The sequence below is a fragment of the Sturnira hondurensis genome, unplaced genomic scaffold (genome assembly GCF_014824575.4).
Source record: "Sturnira hondurensis isolate 20B ecotype Veracruz unplaced genomic scaffold, ASM1482457v3 Scaffold0000167, whole genome shotgun sequence".
Taxonomy (NCBI): Eukaryota; Metazoa; Chordata; class Mammalia; order Chiroptera; family Phyllostomidae; genus Sturnira; species Sturnira hondurensis.
This window is the reverse complement of record NW_028072798.1, coordinates 3,654,329-3,673,715: the sequence shown is the minus strand read 5'-3', so window position 1 is coordinate 3,673,715 and position 19,387 is coordinate 3,654,329. Positions and strand designations below refer to the sequence as shown.

Here is a 19,387-nt window from a genome sequence, read left to right as displayed (position 1 = left end):
GTCGTCCTGGTGCAAATATTAATAGTGGAGTAGAGTAATCACAAACCGCAGATGGGAAGACAAGTGAAGAGTGAATCATCTCAGCCTGGAAGAGAGACACTGCTCAACCTGCCGAGTGACGTTGGCACCCTTCAGCACAAATGTGCGAGGCTTTCTACAGCTCACCTTTTCAGAGCTGGTGGTTTTGCTGTAAAAACCAAAGAATAAACCTTTGTTTGAACTTTCTGTTCCTCTGAACTCTGGCCAAACTGTCCCACAGCTTGGCAAATTATCTTGTAAGTTGCTAACGGGCTTAAAAGTAAACCTTCCTGCTTGTCTGAGTGGACCGTGGCAACAGAATATTTCAATAGATGCTCATTTGCTTTCTTACTTGTTACCAGAAAATTCATGGCTCTTCCAAAAGTGTTTATTTATAGGAAGCTTGATTTATTTTATTTCACCCCTCCTCTCTCTATTAAATCAAATGGGTGTTATTCATTGCTTGATTCCAGACCCTTCCCCGGTGGCACACGGGGGATTAGCAAGCGTACGTTGAGAAAGAGCAGCAAGAAACGATGGTTTGGAAGTGCTCTCCTCATCACAAATATGTGTCTTCAATATTTAGTTGTTGTGGCAGGAAAATGGCAACAAATACATGAACTGTAAACCATCTGGCTTGAAATATGTTCAAATATAAATGTTCATCCTGAAAAATGAAATCTATGGAATTCTGGCATCCACTTTGACTTTTGAGATATGAACAGCTTGGGTATGCAAAGAAGGGATTTCTAGACTAGCCTTCTTCAACTTCAAATTCTCCTGAATTCAGAAGTTAAATGAGGCGCTGCTTAGCTAGGAAAACTTCCTTCTCACTTTTCAACTTTAAGGAAAAACACGGACTGTTTAAAAATCCCACAATGGCGTCTGTGTAGAGATTGGTACAGAATGGTCTTACCGTTTTAAAGAAGCAGAGAAATGAGTGCAGTTCTGTGCTGATTATTTGACACTGACGAAATCCCAATGCATGCCAACACAGTGCAGAACCTAAAAGGTGTGACAATTCCAGCTTCCACCAGATTCCTACACCAAAAAGTTGAAACTGGCCAAGTGGGAGACTTGAGCTGCACCACTCAGTCTGGAGGAAAAAATGGTGAGTGGGTCCCTCTGTTTTCTGTGGACTGTGTTTGCCAGGTGCCAGTGTGCATGCCCTGCAGAAGCGGCTCTCCAAATGACTGGGAGAAGGGTTGCAGTGACTTGTTAAATATAACATGTTGCAAACACACACAAGCATGAGGAAGGCGAAGGTGAGAGAATGGGAACAGAACGGAGCCCCGAAGCCCTCTGGGCTGTGCAGACCAGTCCAGAAGTTACCACAGGAAGAGAGCTGGAGGCAGGAGTGTGTTCTGTGTGCTGCTTGATATTCTGGGAGCTTATTCAAGTGACCGTTTGGGAGCCACAGACCCTTGAACTTATTCTCCTCCTCTTCTCCACACTATATCATTTTTGACCAAGCTTGATCCACTTCTGGAGAGAATTCTCCCGAGAGGCAATCCCTCACCTAGAGGCCTTTGGGTTTCCGGTCCCCTCGGGAGTACAACCTCTGCCACTCCAGGACACACTCACCTTTAAGATTTTATTTTTATTTATTTATTTATCTTTAGAGGGGAAGGAGAGAGGGAGAGAAACATCAATGTATGGTTGCCTTTTGTGCATCCCCTGCTGGTAGTTAGCCTGCAAGGAACCGGCCTGCAACCCAGGCATGTGCCCTGACTGGGAATCGAACCGCGATTGCCTGGTTCACAGGCCCGCGCTCAATCTACTGAGCTATACCAGCCAGGGCCGCACTCACCTTTAAAAGATTCATCCCTGTTGCACTGGCACCTGTCGCCTCCCTACTATGTTATAAGCAAATGAGTGATGGGACAAAGACCTCTGACCCACATGGTGCCTGGCATCGAGGGAGGCCTGCAGTGGTCTCAGTGAGGAGTCATTGCAAAAATATAAATAAAACAATGATGCCAAAGGTGGCGGAACAGCGTGCACTGGATCACGTAAACTAGATTTGTAACACAAGCCATTTAAAAATGATATTAAGAGAGCACAATGTCTCCTGAAATAAAAATACTTAATTCAGCAAAAGGTAGAATGTTGGTGACTTGCTTAATTAAATTTTATTTGAAAACTAAATATATCTTAAATGTATAAACTTCCTTACCTTTTGTGTTTATTCTGATTTTCTTTTTAAAAATGAAATTTATCAAACGTATGAATTATCTCATATAAATACACAATTATCACAACAAATGCTCCTCAAAATAGCCAAATTAGGAGTTTGAGATTACATGTGCTTGTATTTTTTCTCTATTTCATTCATCTCTTTTCAATTGTATAAGTAGATGTATATAAATGCTTTTAAGAAAAGGAATATCCAGTGTTCAATGCTTGGAAGAGAACTTGGCAATGTTCTTTTTACACTCTCAGAGCTCTGCTCTGTCCACAGGGAACTTGATTTTAGTACGCAGCAGCCAACCTTGTTAGGTGATCCATCTTGCCCTTGAGGATCAAACTGTTTCTTTGTTGGGTCAACGGTTTAACTAAGAAACTAAAAAGAATGAAAAATATAATAGAGCGAATCCAGTCCAGGCATACAGTGTGGCAATGCAGAGTTTGTGTTCATAGGTACAAGCAATTCGCTTGCCTTTATCAACAACTTTGTTCTGTTTCCCTCCTTCTTCATGACAGAAAGTTGGTTATTGATGATCTTTACACGGGAAAAAGCCCACACATCTCGTGTTTGTTTGCTGGAAAAGCCGACGCCCACACATCTCGTGTTTGTTTGCTGGAAAAGCCAACGTACATATCCATTTAATTAATTAGGCTACCCAACTTGGAAACAAGCAACACAAATTTCACTTCATTTGTTCTGAGAAATAAAAGGGGCACTACTCATTAGCACCAAAAACAATTAGGTGGGACTACATCAAATTCTGAGCATTGACATCCCTTTAGTAGATCGTGTAGCCTTGCTTCTCTCTTTAGGTGGAATCCCATTAACTTGGCCCAATTCAAATAGTCTTAATTTAAAACTCTGATCTGTACAGATCCTTTCACTGCAGTGAAAACTGAGGCAGACATCCGGGGCGTGATAGGCTTTCCCAAACTTTCACCACAGAAACTAAAAAAATGAGAGTAACCACATTGCCCTAGTCATCAAAACTGAGAGCTTCGGGAAGGAGATCAGAGGCTGAACTGAGTTGGACTTGGGTGTGTGATATGATATAACATCTTGAGTCTTAGGAAGTCTGATTCCAATATTGTAAACCAACCAGGGATGTTATCCAATTATTCCTATACGTGAAAATTAAAAAATTGAAAAGTAAAGGTATGTGCCCTCTGGATGAATTTAGATATAATTTGAAGTTCACATATTTTGATATGAGAGAACTAAATGTCACAGCAAGTTCTGCGAAAATAAAACCTATGAAGAAAAATGCTAAAATTAAGTCATGGCTTAAGCTGTCATAATACAACAATGAACCATTACCATACATTATAAATGAATAACAGCTACATTTAACACAATCTACCTTTCCATATTCAAAAGAAGAATAAATGCATTTTAGAAATAAGAATGAAGCATGCAAAGATATGTTTTTAAAGCTAAACCTTTAAACTTTGTTTTTACCACCAGAAATATTTCAGCAATTAACCCAAAAAATGTGACCACATATTACTATTCAGCAATATATGCCTCTCATTTGTAACACTGTGTGACATGTACAAAAGGCTAGAAGGTTTCAGCTTTTCCTCACACTCATTGAATCTAAAATAGACAAGATAGTAAAAAATTCTAGGTGTATTCTCTCTGAATTAATTTTTATACCCCAGCTGAATAAGGTCTCTAAGATATGTAAATCCTAAGCACTTCAAAAATAACAAATCATTTCAGAAGATTATTGGCTTACAGAAATGACTATGGAGGCTTATATTACTCACTGTTAAAGAAGCAACTGGAGACATTTCTCTAGTTGCACTATAACTTCAGGTTAATGCTGCCAAAATACCTCTGTTTTTATCTATTTCTAGAGGAGGACATTTCTTTTACAAGATTTCTTTTTCTAAAGAGAAGAAGACCTACTAAACTTTTACTGACAAATCTAAGATTTCTCCTAAAGAGAAACCTTAGGAGAAACCATCTTGTGTGTGCGTATGTGTGGGTATGTTTACGAGTGTCTGGGTGTCTGAGCGTGTGTTAAGGGACTGGAGGCGAAGGAGAAACAGGACTGGCTTAATAAGTTAGATAGATTTAGCCCCATTAAACAAATGTGAAAATTAAGGCTCAGAAGAAGTGAGACAGGGCTGGATGACAAGTAGAAAGCTTACCTATTTCTCAGAGTGTTTAACCTCTGATACTGAAGTTCAGGATGGTTAGACACATAGGTGTGTTAGCTACAATGGAATTTGTTCTAATCGAGTGTGGTAAGGTGGTAGACATGAGACATCTGCCTTGAATGAAGAGTATGTTACCTGTATCTCCCAAGGGCAAGGGGCACCACAGCACGCAGTGCCACGTGGGGAAGCAGTGCGGTCAGTCAGGAGGCTGCAGGAGCAGAGGGAGGGCGTGGGCCAGACCCTTCATTGTGTTTTTTGGAGAAAAGAATGAGCAAGATGGGGTAGGCAAGCTAGTCAAATTTAGGATTTAATAGTGTGAAGAATTTCATAGACTCTGGGCAGGAGGGTGGTCCCTACTTGCCCAACACCTGGCCCTGGGATGAGGTAGGCCAGAGAGGATGTGGAACTGGAGAGAACTGGATCACAGAAGTGACTGAGGCCTTGAGCGCTGGATGGGTTCGTCGGCCCATCAAGACCATGTGCTCGTGCAAGCTGGTTGCCACTACTGAGGATTAGCCCGTACGGGGAGGGCTGGCCCCCACCCCATGTCGGCAAGGCCCCCGCTGCATTAGAGACATCTTTTTATATAAGAAATAGAAAGCATGATTTGCATAAGGGAATAAATTTATGTGTCTGTAATTCATTGGCATCATGTAGAAATTAATAGCATATTCAATCATACATAACAACATTAATAAATTTAACTGAATTTCTATGGTTTAAATGTGTCCAATGTATAGGAATGAAGTTAATATCTGTATATTATCTATATTTGATGCACATATCCATATGTGAATACTTCACAAAATGTGCAATATATAAAAAATAGAGATGTGCAGTTCGGAGAGAACTGAATTCAAGTCTGACCATTTCTACTACCCATTACTCCACTGGGCCCATTTCCACGTGTGTGTAATGAAACCCTACCCCACAGAGTTGATGTGTGATTTAATTGGACAATACTGGAAAGTGCAAAACCTAGTACCTGGATTATTTTATTTAAGGTGTAGAATGATGATGATTTAGGTCAATGAATACTTATTATTTTTACCTGGGTTTTTAAATGTTTCCGTTATTTTAGGACAACTAAATAAATTCACCATAGGGATGACAAAGAAAGCTTAGATAATCATTCAAATCCCTTCCCATTTTCATCTTAACTGTCTAAAAGTGTTCAATAAAATACCTGGGCCAGTCCTAGCCAGAACAAATGTTTCAACTGCCAGCTGTTGTAGTCATTGCCATTAACATCAACGGCACACCAGATCAGAGAACAGCCAGGTTCACGCACAGCCCCTCCTGGGATCGCTAGCATAAAACCATATTCTCATTCACACTCATGGGTGCACCAAGGGGGATTCGAAAAAATTGGATTTATTTCATTAAGCCCACAAATATAATCTACTTCATTTTGTATAGTCACACTTAGATTTATGAGAGTTTTCCTATATGTGATTATTTAAAAGATCTTTTTCCTTGTTCTTTACCATGTTCCGAAAGGTTGTCCTATTCATATTTATTTACACACCATTCTATGTCTTTTAGAAGAGGTTTTTGTTTTGTTTTTTAAGGTGGGAAGAAGGAAAGAAGAGAAGAGAAACAAAGTAGAGAAAGCTCTTGTGGTTTTGCTGTATCCAACCTTTAGCAGTCAGGTTATTTCTCAAATTTACATAAAGACTTATTATCATCTTGACTGCAATCATGTAGAAAATGAATAGGGTATCCTCATGTATAAAGTACATGAGGGTAATTTAATAAAAATGAGCTTTCTTTTCTTATGAGATCTTTGAAGAAAGGAATCATTGGACAGAGACTTGCCTTGTATTCAACCAGGTCATGAGGCATGTCAGCTCGGGGATGTGCGTTTGGCAAGAAGTCCTTAATTAGAAATTCCTCAAGAGCTGCTCCAGTAGGTGCTTCATAGGACAAAAAGACAAAACAATTTGGCAGAGGAGCCCTTACTAAGCATATAACTCAGGTGATTGAAAGAAATAATTTGCCAAAAGCAAAAGAGCAAAGCCGTCGTGATGAGGTGCTGGATTTTGAATGAGAGTCTCTCTGGCATCTTAGTAGTAAGTTTTATTTCTGTTATTCCATTTTAAATCTATACATTGAATAGTCTTTGATTTTTAGGATAGCTTGTATAGGGATGCAAAATAGCTTCATGCATTACTCTGGTTAAAAGACTAAAACTTGTTGGAAAACATTCAGTAGATATATGTTTAATTTACCCTTGCATAATCATGTAAAATTGTTTTCCGACTGAGTTTATTTTTAATTATTTTTAAAGTCAAGTAGTTTGTTTTTGCATAATGTATGAATGTTTCTCTAAATCAAATGAAGTCTTTGAATTAGACTATGAAATTGGCGTTTTTCTAGAGCACCTTCTGAGTTGTTTTTAAAGAGGTCCTCCTTCTTGGGATCATTGGTGTAAAATATATAGTAATGTTGATCAGGAAGGTTTCACACTTTCCACTAGATTCCTTAAGGAATACCCATATGTGTTTAAAATCTTTTCAATAAGTGTAACAATCTCATACCAAAATAACTACTGTTAAAAATTAGTCTGTAAAATAATTATATGGATTAATTCTGATTCCTATTGAGAAGCTCATTTTACTTGAGCTGAACCCCCAAAAGAACCTCAAAAGATTTTGGAGAGAAAAGAAGCTTGAAGACAGGATTGATTGGTTCTCTTTTCCTTCTGCTCTAGCTCCTCTGGTTGGGAGTTAACTTATATCTGTTTTTGGACACATACTGTTGGTATGAAGAGGAAGAGTCTTTCTTTTACACACGAGTTATCCTGGGTGTAAGTAGAATTGTGACGCCGTGTTGTCATTTTGGAAACCAGATGCATTCTGTTTTCCCCGTGGCCTTGTTTTCACTGTATCTCATTCTCATATCTTTACACATGGACAGTCGACACTGGCTTGGGCGAGAGCCTCTGCGGTCTGCCTGAATTTTAACTGCATGCTAATTCTATTACCAATCAGCCGAAACTTTCTTTCATTCATAAGAGGAGTAAGTATGGTAAGTATTAAGTTATTTGACATAATTTTAGTTGTTATAACTAATAATAGGTGCCACTGACAACAGAGATGTACTTTACTTTGAAATTCCCAATAATCTTGTTTAGATTTTGTTGCTTTATAAGGGAGCACAGTGGCTAAAAGTGAAAATCAGGAATCGGTACATCTGACTTGACTTTTGTTTCTGCCACTGACTCCCTGCTTGCACTCTCCCCGATGTATTTGAAAAAGTACATAAAAGTCTGAAAAAGTAGGGTTAATAAAATTGACCTGGCTCACAGACATGACAGTGTTATAACAGCTCACACTATTACCATTTCTGATGGAGAGGTGACGAATACGCAGGAAAGCCAAAGACCACACAATGGAAACATCTGAGTTCTCAACACCAGAAAGCACAACCACAATACGCAGATTTTACTCTGAATACTGTAACTCCCAGCAGACATGATGGAACTTTCCTAATTATGTTGATTTCACAGTGTTGGCTACTCAATGATGGCTCACGTGAAACAGTAACATGTTGCACAGAAAAACGAGACCTTCAATAACCTTCAGTAGACGAAATAATTTATTACACACTCATCATCATAATCATATGAACATTTAGGTGTAAATGGCTGCAGTGTCTTTCTCTGTGTCACGAGGAACGACCGCAGACGACTAAGCCACACCACTGACAAAGAGGGTTAGCATCTTCATTTCCCAAAGAAGCTGAGCATGAGTATTAGCAGGTTTGTTCCAGAGTTTCCATGTAGAGCCTGGGTATTATCAACACTGTGATTTTCATTGAGTTGAAATGTTAGGAAAGCCAATAAATAACCGTTTGGTTTCGCCTGTTTGATGGAGCCAAATTAATGGCCACTGATTGTTCTGTCACGTTGTCCCACTCTGATGACATTGTCATCACTCTGAGGTTTCCCAAAGCAAGATTGTTATTTTTGTCACTCCAGTGCTGCAGAGGACCGTGGAGAAGGCAATTAGACAAAAACCTCAAATTCCATAAGCTGGTCGCCTACGGAATAGCGGTTAATGCAAGTAAGTGCTTAATTAATTGACTGATGGATTTTACAATGTCCCATGTTTAACTCTATAACTTTGTTTATTTCCTGTCACCAAAGGCTCACCCTTAGGTAAAAAAGTAAATAATAATAATAATAATAATAATAGTAATAATAAATCTGTGCCTTTCACCTGACCATGTAAACCTTATACAAATGAATTTTTAAATTTCTAATTTATATCCACGCAGTTTTCCCTACCAAGCCTCCTGTCTCTCTAGAAAAGTTTATGAAACTTCACTTTCATATGTGACTAATTGAGCTTATTGATAATACAATGATAAATGACAACTTGAAAACTGAATACTTTGTTATTCAATATAATTCACATCAGAAATAAAACTGACCTATATTCAAAATTTTATTTACCTTCATAGCAAGTGACTGTCGATTGGTTTCATGGGCAGTAAAAGGAAAAAAGAAAAGCAAGGTCATATGAACAGGCTCTGAATAGTGCTGTGCCAGTGAATACAAAAAGATCTCAAAAAGATATGAAGCTTTATAGGTACTTAAAATGTTATTGTTATTTCTTGAATTAGAAAACAAGAGAATCCAAGAGCAGGGCGCTAGAAATTAACATCCAAGGCCAAGGTTAAACTCTAGTGAGAAAGACAAGTAGACAGGCATTAACCAACAAGTTTGTGGTTTTGTTGGTCAAAAAATTACATTAAAATAAAAGGCTATCAGAAAGGATAAAGACATGATTCAGGACTGTTTCCCTCCAACTGATTTAACTATAAAATGTTCTCCTCATTTGTTTTTATCCTCTCATGCATAAAAAATAGCAGAGTGAAAAAAGAACACTCAAAACCAATGTGGATCTAATTAAGCAGCAAACCCGTGACAGACAGTGTCCGAGTGCCAATTAACAGAACTTCGGGCGTGTGGTGATACATGGGCAGATTTCCCCATCAACGGTCTTTGACACCAGATTAAACCAACCCAATAAATGTTTGCAAAAGGGCTTTGTACTTTGTTAAGAAATAAGGTAAAAAGACAACATGTTCTAGAGAGAACCAGGTAAGGGACGACGGGCAAAGAACGAGGCTAATTCATTGTTGTGTTCCAAGGCTTACAGTCGCGCGAAGTGCTATACCTAGATGCCAATAACCTTAGGTGAATGAGTGAATGCGTGAAAAAATAAAGGCTCAGGGAAGACGTCAGCTCAGAAATCTAAGTCTTTTCCAGGCCTTAGAGATTATCTAAAATAAGGATGAGGGTCCCCTGAGAGTACTGAGTTCCCCACCCTTGGTGATGTCAAAGTGGAGCCAAGATTATTCCTGGAAGAATCTTCAGAGAAAGAATTCAAGAGATCTCTAGGCTTCCTTAAAAGTTTAAGAATCCTTAATTCCCACTCTAAAATAGGATATGGAACACAACAAAATGACAGGAAGGCTAAAACCACCATGTGGTCACCTAAAGACAGAATTGGACTCTAAAGAAAGTTATAAAGATACTATAAACAGAACAACAACAATAACAAAAACCTACAGCATCCAATACATCAGAAAAGAAAGCAAAGAAAAAGGGAAAATATGTTATGAAATAATTTTCTCCTTAAACTTTTGGGCATGTAAATTTCTCCATATGAAATAATTTTCTCCTTAAACCTTTGGGCATGTAAATTTCTCCATATGTAATTGTATATCAATAGCACAAATGCCTAAGTGAGGTGTATCAGATGACTTCCAAGTGCAAGATATTCTGGTTGGGGCCAACCACTTCTCAAACTTGAGTAGTGGGTACTGTTCTCAGAATGGAGTGTAATTTAGTAGGGGCAGCAATTGACTACAATCAAGTTCTTTTGTGCCCCTGTAGCAGGTGATTGGTTGTGTGATCTCAGATAAATTCCTTAAACCCTCCCCCCTGTGGAATTAAAAGAACACTAATACAATGTATCCATCTCTATGAAATGTGCATACTAGTTGTCTGGAGTGGGTCTCTTGGACACCTACAGACTACAGGTCACTCACTTACGTTCTGGGAGCAAAAGAAATCAAATCCAAGTTTAGTGAGGCAGCAGGGCTCCAGGCACCAGTCCTGGCCTCTGCTCCAGCCTCATCTCTCCCCACACCCTTTTGCTTTTTCCCCTGGATGTACCCAGCTATTTGCAGCCCGGGAGTAGCCTGTGCCTTCGCTCTTGCTATTCCCTGTGTCTGAACTGCTTTTCCTCTCCTTCACTGGGTAGGATGTCCCCTTTTCCAGGACTCCTTGCCTGCTCTGCCTCCCCTGGACCCAACAGGTCTCTGCTATCCTCTCCCTCACCTGGGGCCACAGTTACACCTCCTACCACAGAGAGAAATTTCTCAGGCTCTGGTTACCCGAAGGGCTGAGACTACGCCTATGCGTCTTAGGTCATAATAGTCCTCAGAGAATTCGTTCAAGCCTGTGGATGAGTAGGCATCGATCAGCAGGCAAAAGAGGTTGAAAGAATGACTTAGAAAGGCACAAGACAGGACACCGCAGGAACCCTTCAGGGCACCGGGAGCTGTTCCAGGTGCAGAAAATAGGGTGTGGGCAGGGTAGAGATTCAAAATGATGCCAATGGTCCAAGATAATAGTCACATTCTGGTGCAACAAGAGAAAGCAGGGTGCCACTTCTCCCTCTTTCCCTCGAAAACCCCTCGAGAGCTCCCCTCCACCTGAACCGCCCCCCCCCCCCACCTCCTCGGCTCTGCCTCTTCCTCCTCTCCCACCGCCATGGCAACCAGCAGGCTGCTGGGGCTTCCATTCCTGGCAAAGGCAGGAGCCCGGGAGAAGTCGATCCACTTCTCCCAAACCCTGACAAAGCAATGATTACATTTCACATTAACTCAGAGATGCGGCTGGCAACGGCACTTTTAGAGGGAAGGGAAATGCGGAACCCTGATTTCATAGATGGACCTTCGCTTTTCACATTTCATCCTTCGGCTGTATTCGCCTGGGAGCCACTGAACATGTCCCCGTGCTTATTTATTAGCATCGCCCATTACGCTGCTTTTCAAATAGCCGACTGCCTTAATAGAGGTGTGTAACCTTGGAAAAGGCGCATCCGCACCGAAGTTTGCGTGCCAGCCTCTAATTTCTCATCATTCCCCTCTAAGTTGAAGTGCAGGCTTTAATTGGTCAAATCATTAAAGGATGTAATTAGAGGCTGGTGGAAGCGGGCTGGGAGGAGGAGGGAAGAGGCAAACAATAGTATCTATAATCAAGGGCATCACTGAAAATGCAGCGAGAGGCACACACTTCTCCTTTTGGCTTCCTGCCTTCCTGCTTGCCTGCCTCTGATAAGGGCTGCCTGAGCATTCTTCAGCCACCAATAAATCACTTCCAGGGACCTATAACCCCCCCTGGTATAAAATCGTAGTTTCACAGCCTCTTCGTTCTGATTAATACAGATCTTTCTGGACTCTCCAGTCCACAGTAGACCTTGGAGACCCTCCCAATTGAATAGCAGTACTTGGAGTACTTGAACTTCCCCCAAAGGGGGCTGCAAACAATGACCCAGAGAGCTCTCTCCAGCAAATTCACAGCTTGCATCTGCTAGTTAACAGGGACCTGCAATTACCCATACACAGCTCCTGATGAGTTGCTAAAATTAGGTTACAAACCCCAATAAACATATCAGGGACAGGTTAAGAGGAGAGAGCTCATAATGAGGGTGCTGAGAGATAAAAAGATTTGAGGCCCCAAGGTAGGTGGGTCTGTGAGTCTCAGGACTGGATTCCGAAAGAACTGCTACTAATCGCGTTCTGCTTCAGGCACTGGGCCCTCCAAGGAGACTCCCTCCCCAATCCTGCCAAACATGATTAAATGTGATTTATAAATGAGTAGCCTGTACAGAGCACCATCGTCACTACATGGTCCTGCAGAAGTCAGGCCACAAATGTGAAAGTCTGGGACCGGGTTCTGGCTGTCGGAGTGCAGCCAGGATTTGTCCCTGAGTCCTCATTTCTAACGGCTGCTTAATTAAGAGGTGACTAGCTCCACAGTGACTGCTATCACTGAGAGGCAGGCAGAAAGGGAGCAGAAACTGACCATCCTTCCAAGAGTCTCCCTCAATTACGTGTCCTTTGATCTCCTGAAGAGTGAAAAAGAAGGGAAGAAAGAAGGAAAAGGAACTTTCTCAGGGCAACTGGCTCTAATTGTAGCCTTTATGATTCTTTTTTGTTCACTCTTCAATACAATTCCTTATTCGAACTCAGAAGCTCACACACTAATTAAATGTGTGTTTGTAAGATGTCCAAGATTGCTGCTCCCTTTTAACTGTAAAAGTACTTTGGCAAGAAAATAAAACTGTGGAAAGGCCCAATTACAGCATCTTTTAGCACAGCATTTGGGTGGGTTCTGGAAATGTTCATCATGGGCTCTTCCAAAGCCTCAGCAAGAAGTCCTCAGAGGCACCAGGACCAGTACCCCTGCCTGGTGGATGGTACTGGATTTGCCACGAGACTTAAAATGCCCCTTTCAGCCAGTGTGGCTTTTGAACACATAATAAAGCATGAGTTTCATGTTTGTGTTACTTTCATGTCAGACTACAGATCCCTTTTGGTGATAAATGTTGCTGGTTAACTTCAGATCAAGACACAGGAGACAGGCAGCCAGAAGGGAGCTTAGATACCGTGAGCCTCAGTCCAATTCCCCCATGCCACAGAGGCCAGAAAGTGTCAAGTTACTGAGAGCTATCCTCTTCACTCTGCTTTCTCCTGCTTAATATCAAATCTAATAAAAGGATATGACTCTGATGGCTTAAGAGACAGAAAAGTAAAGCCGCCTCATTCCTTGGCCGCATACTTGAAACCGCCATCACCGTAAGCATAGGTATTTCGACTCAACCACCTCTATTAGTGACACACTCAGGGGTGATTGCCAAGGCCTCGGTTAAGTGAGTCCTGCTCTATGAGGTCAGGCCCTGTGCAGCTCTTCTGTTGTAGCTACAGCTAGCCCCACCCCAGTTGATCAGCCTGGGGGCCAGTCCCTCCCAGTGACTTGCCAACAGCAACCAAGGTTCAACTACAACCAGGAGGTACACAACAGCCCACAAATGGGGCGCATCTGGAGCACCCAGCTCAGTTGACTGCGTAGGCTGTGCCACTGGGCCCTGCAGGATACCGACTAGATAAGGCAACTCCACCAAGATTTGGGGATGTGGCAGCTCTGACGAACACACAGAAACAAACACAGGCAAGCACCCAAAATGAGGCTACAAAGAAATGGGTCCCGAACGAAAGAACAGGTGAAATCTCCAGAAGACAAAAAACAAATGAAATGGAGGCAAGCAAACTACCAGACACAGAGTTCAAGGTGCTCAAGGAACTTAGTGGAAACTTACACAGCACACAAAATAGGCATGGAAGTCATAAAAAAAGGAAGAACCAGTTGATAATGGGTGTACACTCACTAAAATGAAGAATATATTACAGGGAATCAAGAGTAGAGTAGATGAAACAGAGAATCACATAAGCAATTTGGAAGATAAGGAAGCAGAAAATGCCCAAACTGAACAGCAAAAAGAAAAAATCCAAAAAATTGAGGATAGCATAAGGAGACTCTGGGATAACTTCAAGCCTACCAACATCACATTACAGAGTTGCCAGGAGAAGAGAGAGAAAAGGAAATTGAAAACCTATTTAGAAAATAATGATGGAAAACTTCCCTATTATCTGTGTATGTGTAGGGATATACATATATAAAATATATAAAGCAAAAGATACAATATTTCATCTGAAAGAGAATGAAAACAATACCCCTCCCCAGTATCTATCATATAGATCATACGCACATACGAGGTCTGTTCAGAAAGTATCCAGCCATGTAAATTTTTTCTATGAAAAAATAGAAATTTATTGAAGAAGACACAAGATATAAGAAACACTGTACATAGAACAATGACGTCTCAGTCCCCTTCCAAGTAGGCACCTCGGCACCTCACACAGTTCTCCCAATCACCATCAGCTGCCCTGTTGTACTTTCCTGAATCTCATGGATAGTCTGAAATCTCTTCCCTTTCAAAGGTGATTTTAGTTTAGGGAAAAGCAAGAAGTCACAGGGCACCAAATCTGGGCTGTAGGGAGGCTGAGTCACCTGGGTGATTTAATGTTTAACAAAAAAACTCTGCACAAGATGTGATGCATGAGTGGGCATGTTGTTGTGATGAAGCTGCCAATCACCAGTTGCCCATTGCTGTGGCCTTCTGAATCATCGGAGTAGTTTCTGTGGAGGAATGGTCAAGCTTAACACAAAATTCAATGCAGATACGTTGCTCTACTTGCTCATTTTGAATGCGATGACCACACAATATACATGCTCACTCAATAACATCTGTTGCCCCCAATGACTAGCACAGTGAAGTCACCATTGTTCATGCATGCGCATTACAGCCCACTCTCCTTGGCTGCCAGTTTACATTGATTTTATGCAAACCATTCTTGTTATATTGACAAGGGCTGGACTTTTCCTAGACAGACCTCATGTATCAGTGTGTTATAAGGTACAGTATTCTAGAATAATGTTTTCTGGTTGCTTGGGAAAGAAATTTTATTCATAACCATGTTCTGATAACAACACCAATTCCACTTCCAGATTGATCACATGCTTAAAATTAAATTATGGTGAACGGAGATTTACTTTATTTCTTAACAGTATTAGTATGAATACGGAAAACCTTACAATATCTTAGGAAGCATTCAGTTTATTCCATTTAAGACCCTGTGAAAGACGTGTGTCTAATTCACTCTGCCTTGGAGGCTACAAAACCTCGACAGAGAGGCTTGACCATAGAGACCATGGAGCGTCCCTGAGGAACAACAAAGGAAGAAACCCATGCGTGTCCCGTGTTGTCTCCTCGTCCACAGCCATCCACGTCGTGGCGCACGTGTGCAACCTGGAGCGCTACCACTGGAGCCAGTCCTCGGACGCTGAGGGTCTTGTGGCTGCACTTGCCAGCCTTGGCGACGCCTCCAACGTGAGCTACCTCAACCCCATTCGGACCTTTCATACGGTGAGTTCTTGCACGTGACTTCCTTTTGCATCTGAGAAACCCTTCCTTTTCTGATCCCTTTTACAACCAAGAACACTTGCAAAGCTCTTAATAAGAGGAGCTCCAGAGAAGAAGTTTCTGTAAAATGTGAACATTAATTTCACTTTTCAAAAAATAAAAGTTATTTTTTTCTGCCATAAATGTTGCAAAGAGGTTTTGAGCACAGAGAAAAACTGATGCCACTTAGTTTGTTTATAGCAAAAAATTATAATAAATATACTTAAACAGGAAATGCAGTAACCTGTTAAATATTTTAAATTTTGAAAGAAGCTTGTGATTTTATATATATATATATATACACACACACACACACTATATATATATATATACACTCACACATGCATGCTCATATTGGAATTATAAAGAATGCAAAGGCCATATAAATCCAGAGATTATAAATCAGGTGTCTTCATTTTCAATTTGCTAATTATTTGCTAGATCTAGTCTCCTGTGTCATATTTTGGCACACGTGTGACTAGCTGGTTCTCCAAATCACATGCTGGGCAAAGCAGTTCATTTCACAGTGAGACCTACATGGCGAGTGACACCATCACTGCTAGTTATCCATGTGCACAGGGTGGCAACACTTGTGGGAAACAAAGAAGACCAAACATGTAGCCACAGAAACCCATCTGCAGAGGTTGAGACATTTCTCTCACTTAATCTGCTCCCTACCTGTCCTCCTCGTTGATCTAAAGCTTGGCCCTGCACTACCATACTATGCATCCGGAATGTGAATCAGGCTGTTGAAAAAATCTCTACTGCCCAAGGAGAGCCCTAAGACAATACACTCCGGAAATGGAAGTCTCTCCATTGCTGTCTGGACCCTTCTACCCAGGCAGCCTTTTTTGAGGAGCCAACATGCGAAGTCTCTTTGGGGGGAAATTCTTCTATGTCATGTCCCCTCCTTATCCTAAGATGATTTCCAATATCAGGCCATTGATCAAACGGACTTATCTTTTCTTAGCTGACAGCAGTTAAAAGCACAAGTTTCAGAGTTATAAATCAAAACCGCAGATACCCTAAGTCCGTGGGACGCCTTGGTGTACTCATCTGAGCCAGAGCATTTATCTGGGCACCTACTGGGGTGAACGGTTTTCTCTGTTAAGGCTCTGGAATGTTCCCTGCTACGCGTGAACAGTCTATATAGTAAATAACATTCATTCTAAATACTTTTAAAGCGATTTAACAACATGATTAAGTTACTTCCGATATAGTTATTTTAAAGTTTTAGAAGTAATACACCGTGTAAACACTAATTAAGCCCAGGACACCCTCTAATTTGCGGTATGTGGAGAATGGTGAGTATCAGCAACACAAAGTGTACTTTATGGAGTATTTCTAAACAGATGCAGTGGGATTGTTTTAAATGATACATTGTAACTCAAACCAGTCTATAAGTAGGGTGCAGAAAAGGGAAGTGGGGGGTTACTTCAACAAGCAAAGAGGAATGGTCTAAGTTGGCTCATCATATAATGGAAATGGATTTCTAAAATCTGTGAGTACACTTGAAAAAAAAAACCTTTAAATGTTTTAGACATACCCTTTCCACTTTACTTCCACTGTTTGCTCTATGAAGAGAAAATAAACATCGGCCAAGTCCCTGTCTAAACTACCTGGGGATCTCAAAGCAACCCAAATTAATGAGATTTTACTGACAAAAGATACAGCATGCGTTTATTAAGCTCGTGGTCTTCTGAACGATAGTAAAACGATGTATGAATACTAATGACTTGACAATAATACGGGAAACTAACAATAAAAACAAAACGCTTTGTGATTTATATTCTAAAAGGCTATTTAACCATCCCCTGAACTCACAGGTCAGAATTTCAGCCTTTTGGCAGCGTCTACCAGATAAGAATAGCTGTATCTTTATTGATCACCTAGGATTTACAAAGTCTTATGCCAAGTCTCCTGAGGTGGCATGAAAGAAATGCAAGTCATGGTCCTTCCAATTAAAAAGCAACAGCAAAAGCCGGGAGTAACTAACTACCAGAGGAGCAGTGTCTGCAGCTGCTTTGTTTGGACCGTTTGTTTCTTTCTTTTTTTATTGTCGTTAAAGTACAGTTGTCTCCATTTTCTGGCCCCACTTTCCCCCACCCCCATTATCTCCCAGGGACCCCTCAAATAAAAGGGGTTTTTTTCTTCTTTTTATAAAATATACTTTATTGATTATGCTATTACAGTGGCCCCAGTGATTCCTCCTTTATGCTCCTCTGCCTAGTGCCCAGCTTCCCTTCCCCAACACCCATTTAGCTCGTGTCCATGGGTTGTACATACAAGTTTTTGGCTGCTCTGTTTCTTATACTGTTCATAACCTCCCCCTGTCTATTTCGGACCTGCCAATGATGCTTCTTAATCCCTGCAGCTTTTCCCTCATTCTCCCCCTGCCCCCACCCAGCTGATAACCCTCAGAATGATCTTCATACTGAGGATTCTATTCTTGTTCTGGTTGTTTGCTTAGTTTTTTGGTTTTTTCTTTTGTTCTTTTTAGATTCAGTTGTTGATAGTTGTGAATTCATTGCCATTTTAATGTTCATTGTTTTTATCTTCTTCTTTTTCTTAAATAAGTCCCTTTACTATTTTATGTAATAATGGCTTGGTGATGATGAACTCTTTAGGATTACCTTGTGTGGGAAATACTTTATCTGCACGTCCATTCTACATGATAGCTTTGCAGGGTAATCTAGGTTGTAGGTCCTTACTTTTCATCACTTTGAAGACTTCTTGCCAGTCCCATCTTGCCTGAACAGGTTTTTTTTTTTAGAAATCAGCTGACAGTTATGGGAACTCTTTTGTAGGCAACTCTCTGCTTTTCTCTGGCTGCTTTTAAAGATTTTCTCTTTATCTTTAAGCTTTGGCATTTTCATTGTAATGTGTGGTTCTCTTTGGGTCAAACTTGTTTGAGATTCTCTGTGCTTCCTGAACTTATATGTCTATGTCTTTCACCAAATTAAGGAAGTTTTCTTTCATTATTTTTTCAAATAAGTTTTCAATGTTTTGATCTTCTTTTCCTCTGGCACCCCTATGATCCAGATGTTGAAACATTTGGAGATGGCCCTGAGGCTTCTTATACTATCATAGTTTTTTTTTATTCTTTTTTATTCTTGCTGTTCTGGTTGAATGCTTATTTCTCCCTTACATTCCAAATCATTGATTTGAATTCCACTTCCTCCCCTTCACTGTTGACTCCTTATAGATTTTTCTTTATTTCACTTAGTGTAAACTTTATTTCTTCCTTTATTCTGTCATCATACTCAAGGATTCTTTGAGTATCCCAATTACCACTGTTTTTGAACTCTGCATCTGATAGGTTGGTTATGTCCATTTCATGTAGTTCTTTTTCTGGGTTTTGTTCCATTCTTTCATTTGGACCATATTTCTCTGTCTCATCGATTTGGCAGCCTCCCTGTGTTTGTCTCTGCGTATTAGATAGAGCTGCTTTGACTTCTTGTTATAGTAGCGTGGCCTATTATAGAAAAGGCACCTGTAAACTGTATGGAGCAGAGCCTTAGGTAATCACCTGGATGGGGCAAACTGCTTCACCGCTTTGTGGCTCTGTGTTGGGGGAGGTCCCGGAAAGGGACAGTGCTGCTTCCTGGTACCTACAGGTTTGCCTGGCAATCACCCATTTCCAGTCACTTCACCCACCCCCAGTATACAACTCCCAGCTGTTGCTCTGGTGCTGAATCCCCGAGTGGGTGGGTTTGCACACATTCTAAGACTGTGGGGGCCCTTTAAGCAAAGTCTCCTGAAAACCTGGAAGTTTCTTACACTGCCCCAAACCCCCACTGGTTTTTATAGCTGGGAGTTATGGGGATTTATCTTCCCAGAGCTGGAACCCTGGGTTGTGCGGTCTGGCCTGGGGCTGGAATCACTGGCTCCCAAAGTATCCCTCCCAATTT

At 40.9% G+C, this 19,387-nt stretch overlaps 1 protein-coding gene across 1 annotated transcript in view; it reads left to right on the top strand.

The window, feature by feature from the left end:
* The first annotated feature begins 6,398 nt into the window (after positions 1-6,398).
* NOX3 (NADPH oxidase 3) overlaps positions 6,399-19,387 on the top strand; it is a 54,743-nt gene continuing 41,754 nt past the window's right edge. The window contains exons 1-5 of the mRNA XM_037066347.1: positions 6,399-6,443; positions 7,085-7,180; positions 7,291-7,401; positions 8,354-8,438; positions 15,295-15,440. Of these exons, the coding sequence (XP_036922242.1) occupies positions 6,399-6,443; positions 7,085-7,180; positions 7,291-7,401; positions 8,354-8,438; positions 15,295-15,440 (483 nt within the window). The remainder of the gene's footprint in view (positions 6,444-7,084; positions 7,181-7,290; positions 7,402-8,353; positions 8,439-15,294; positions 15,441-19,387) is intronic.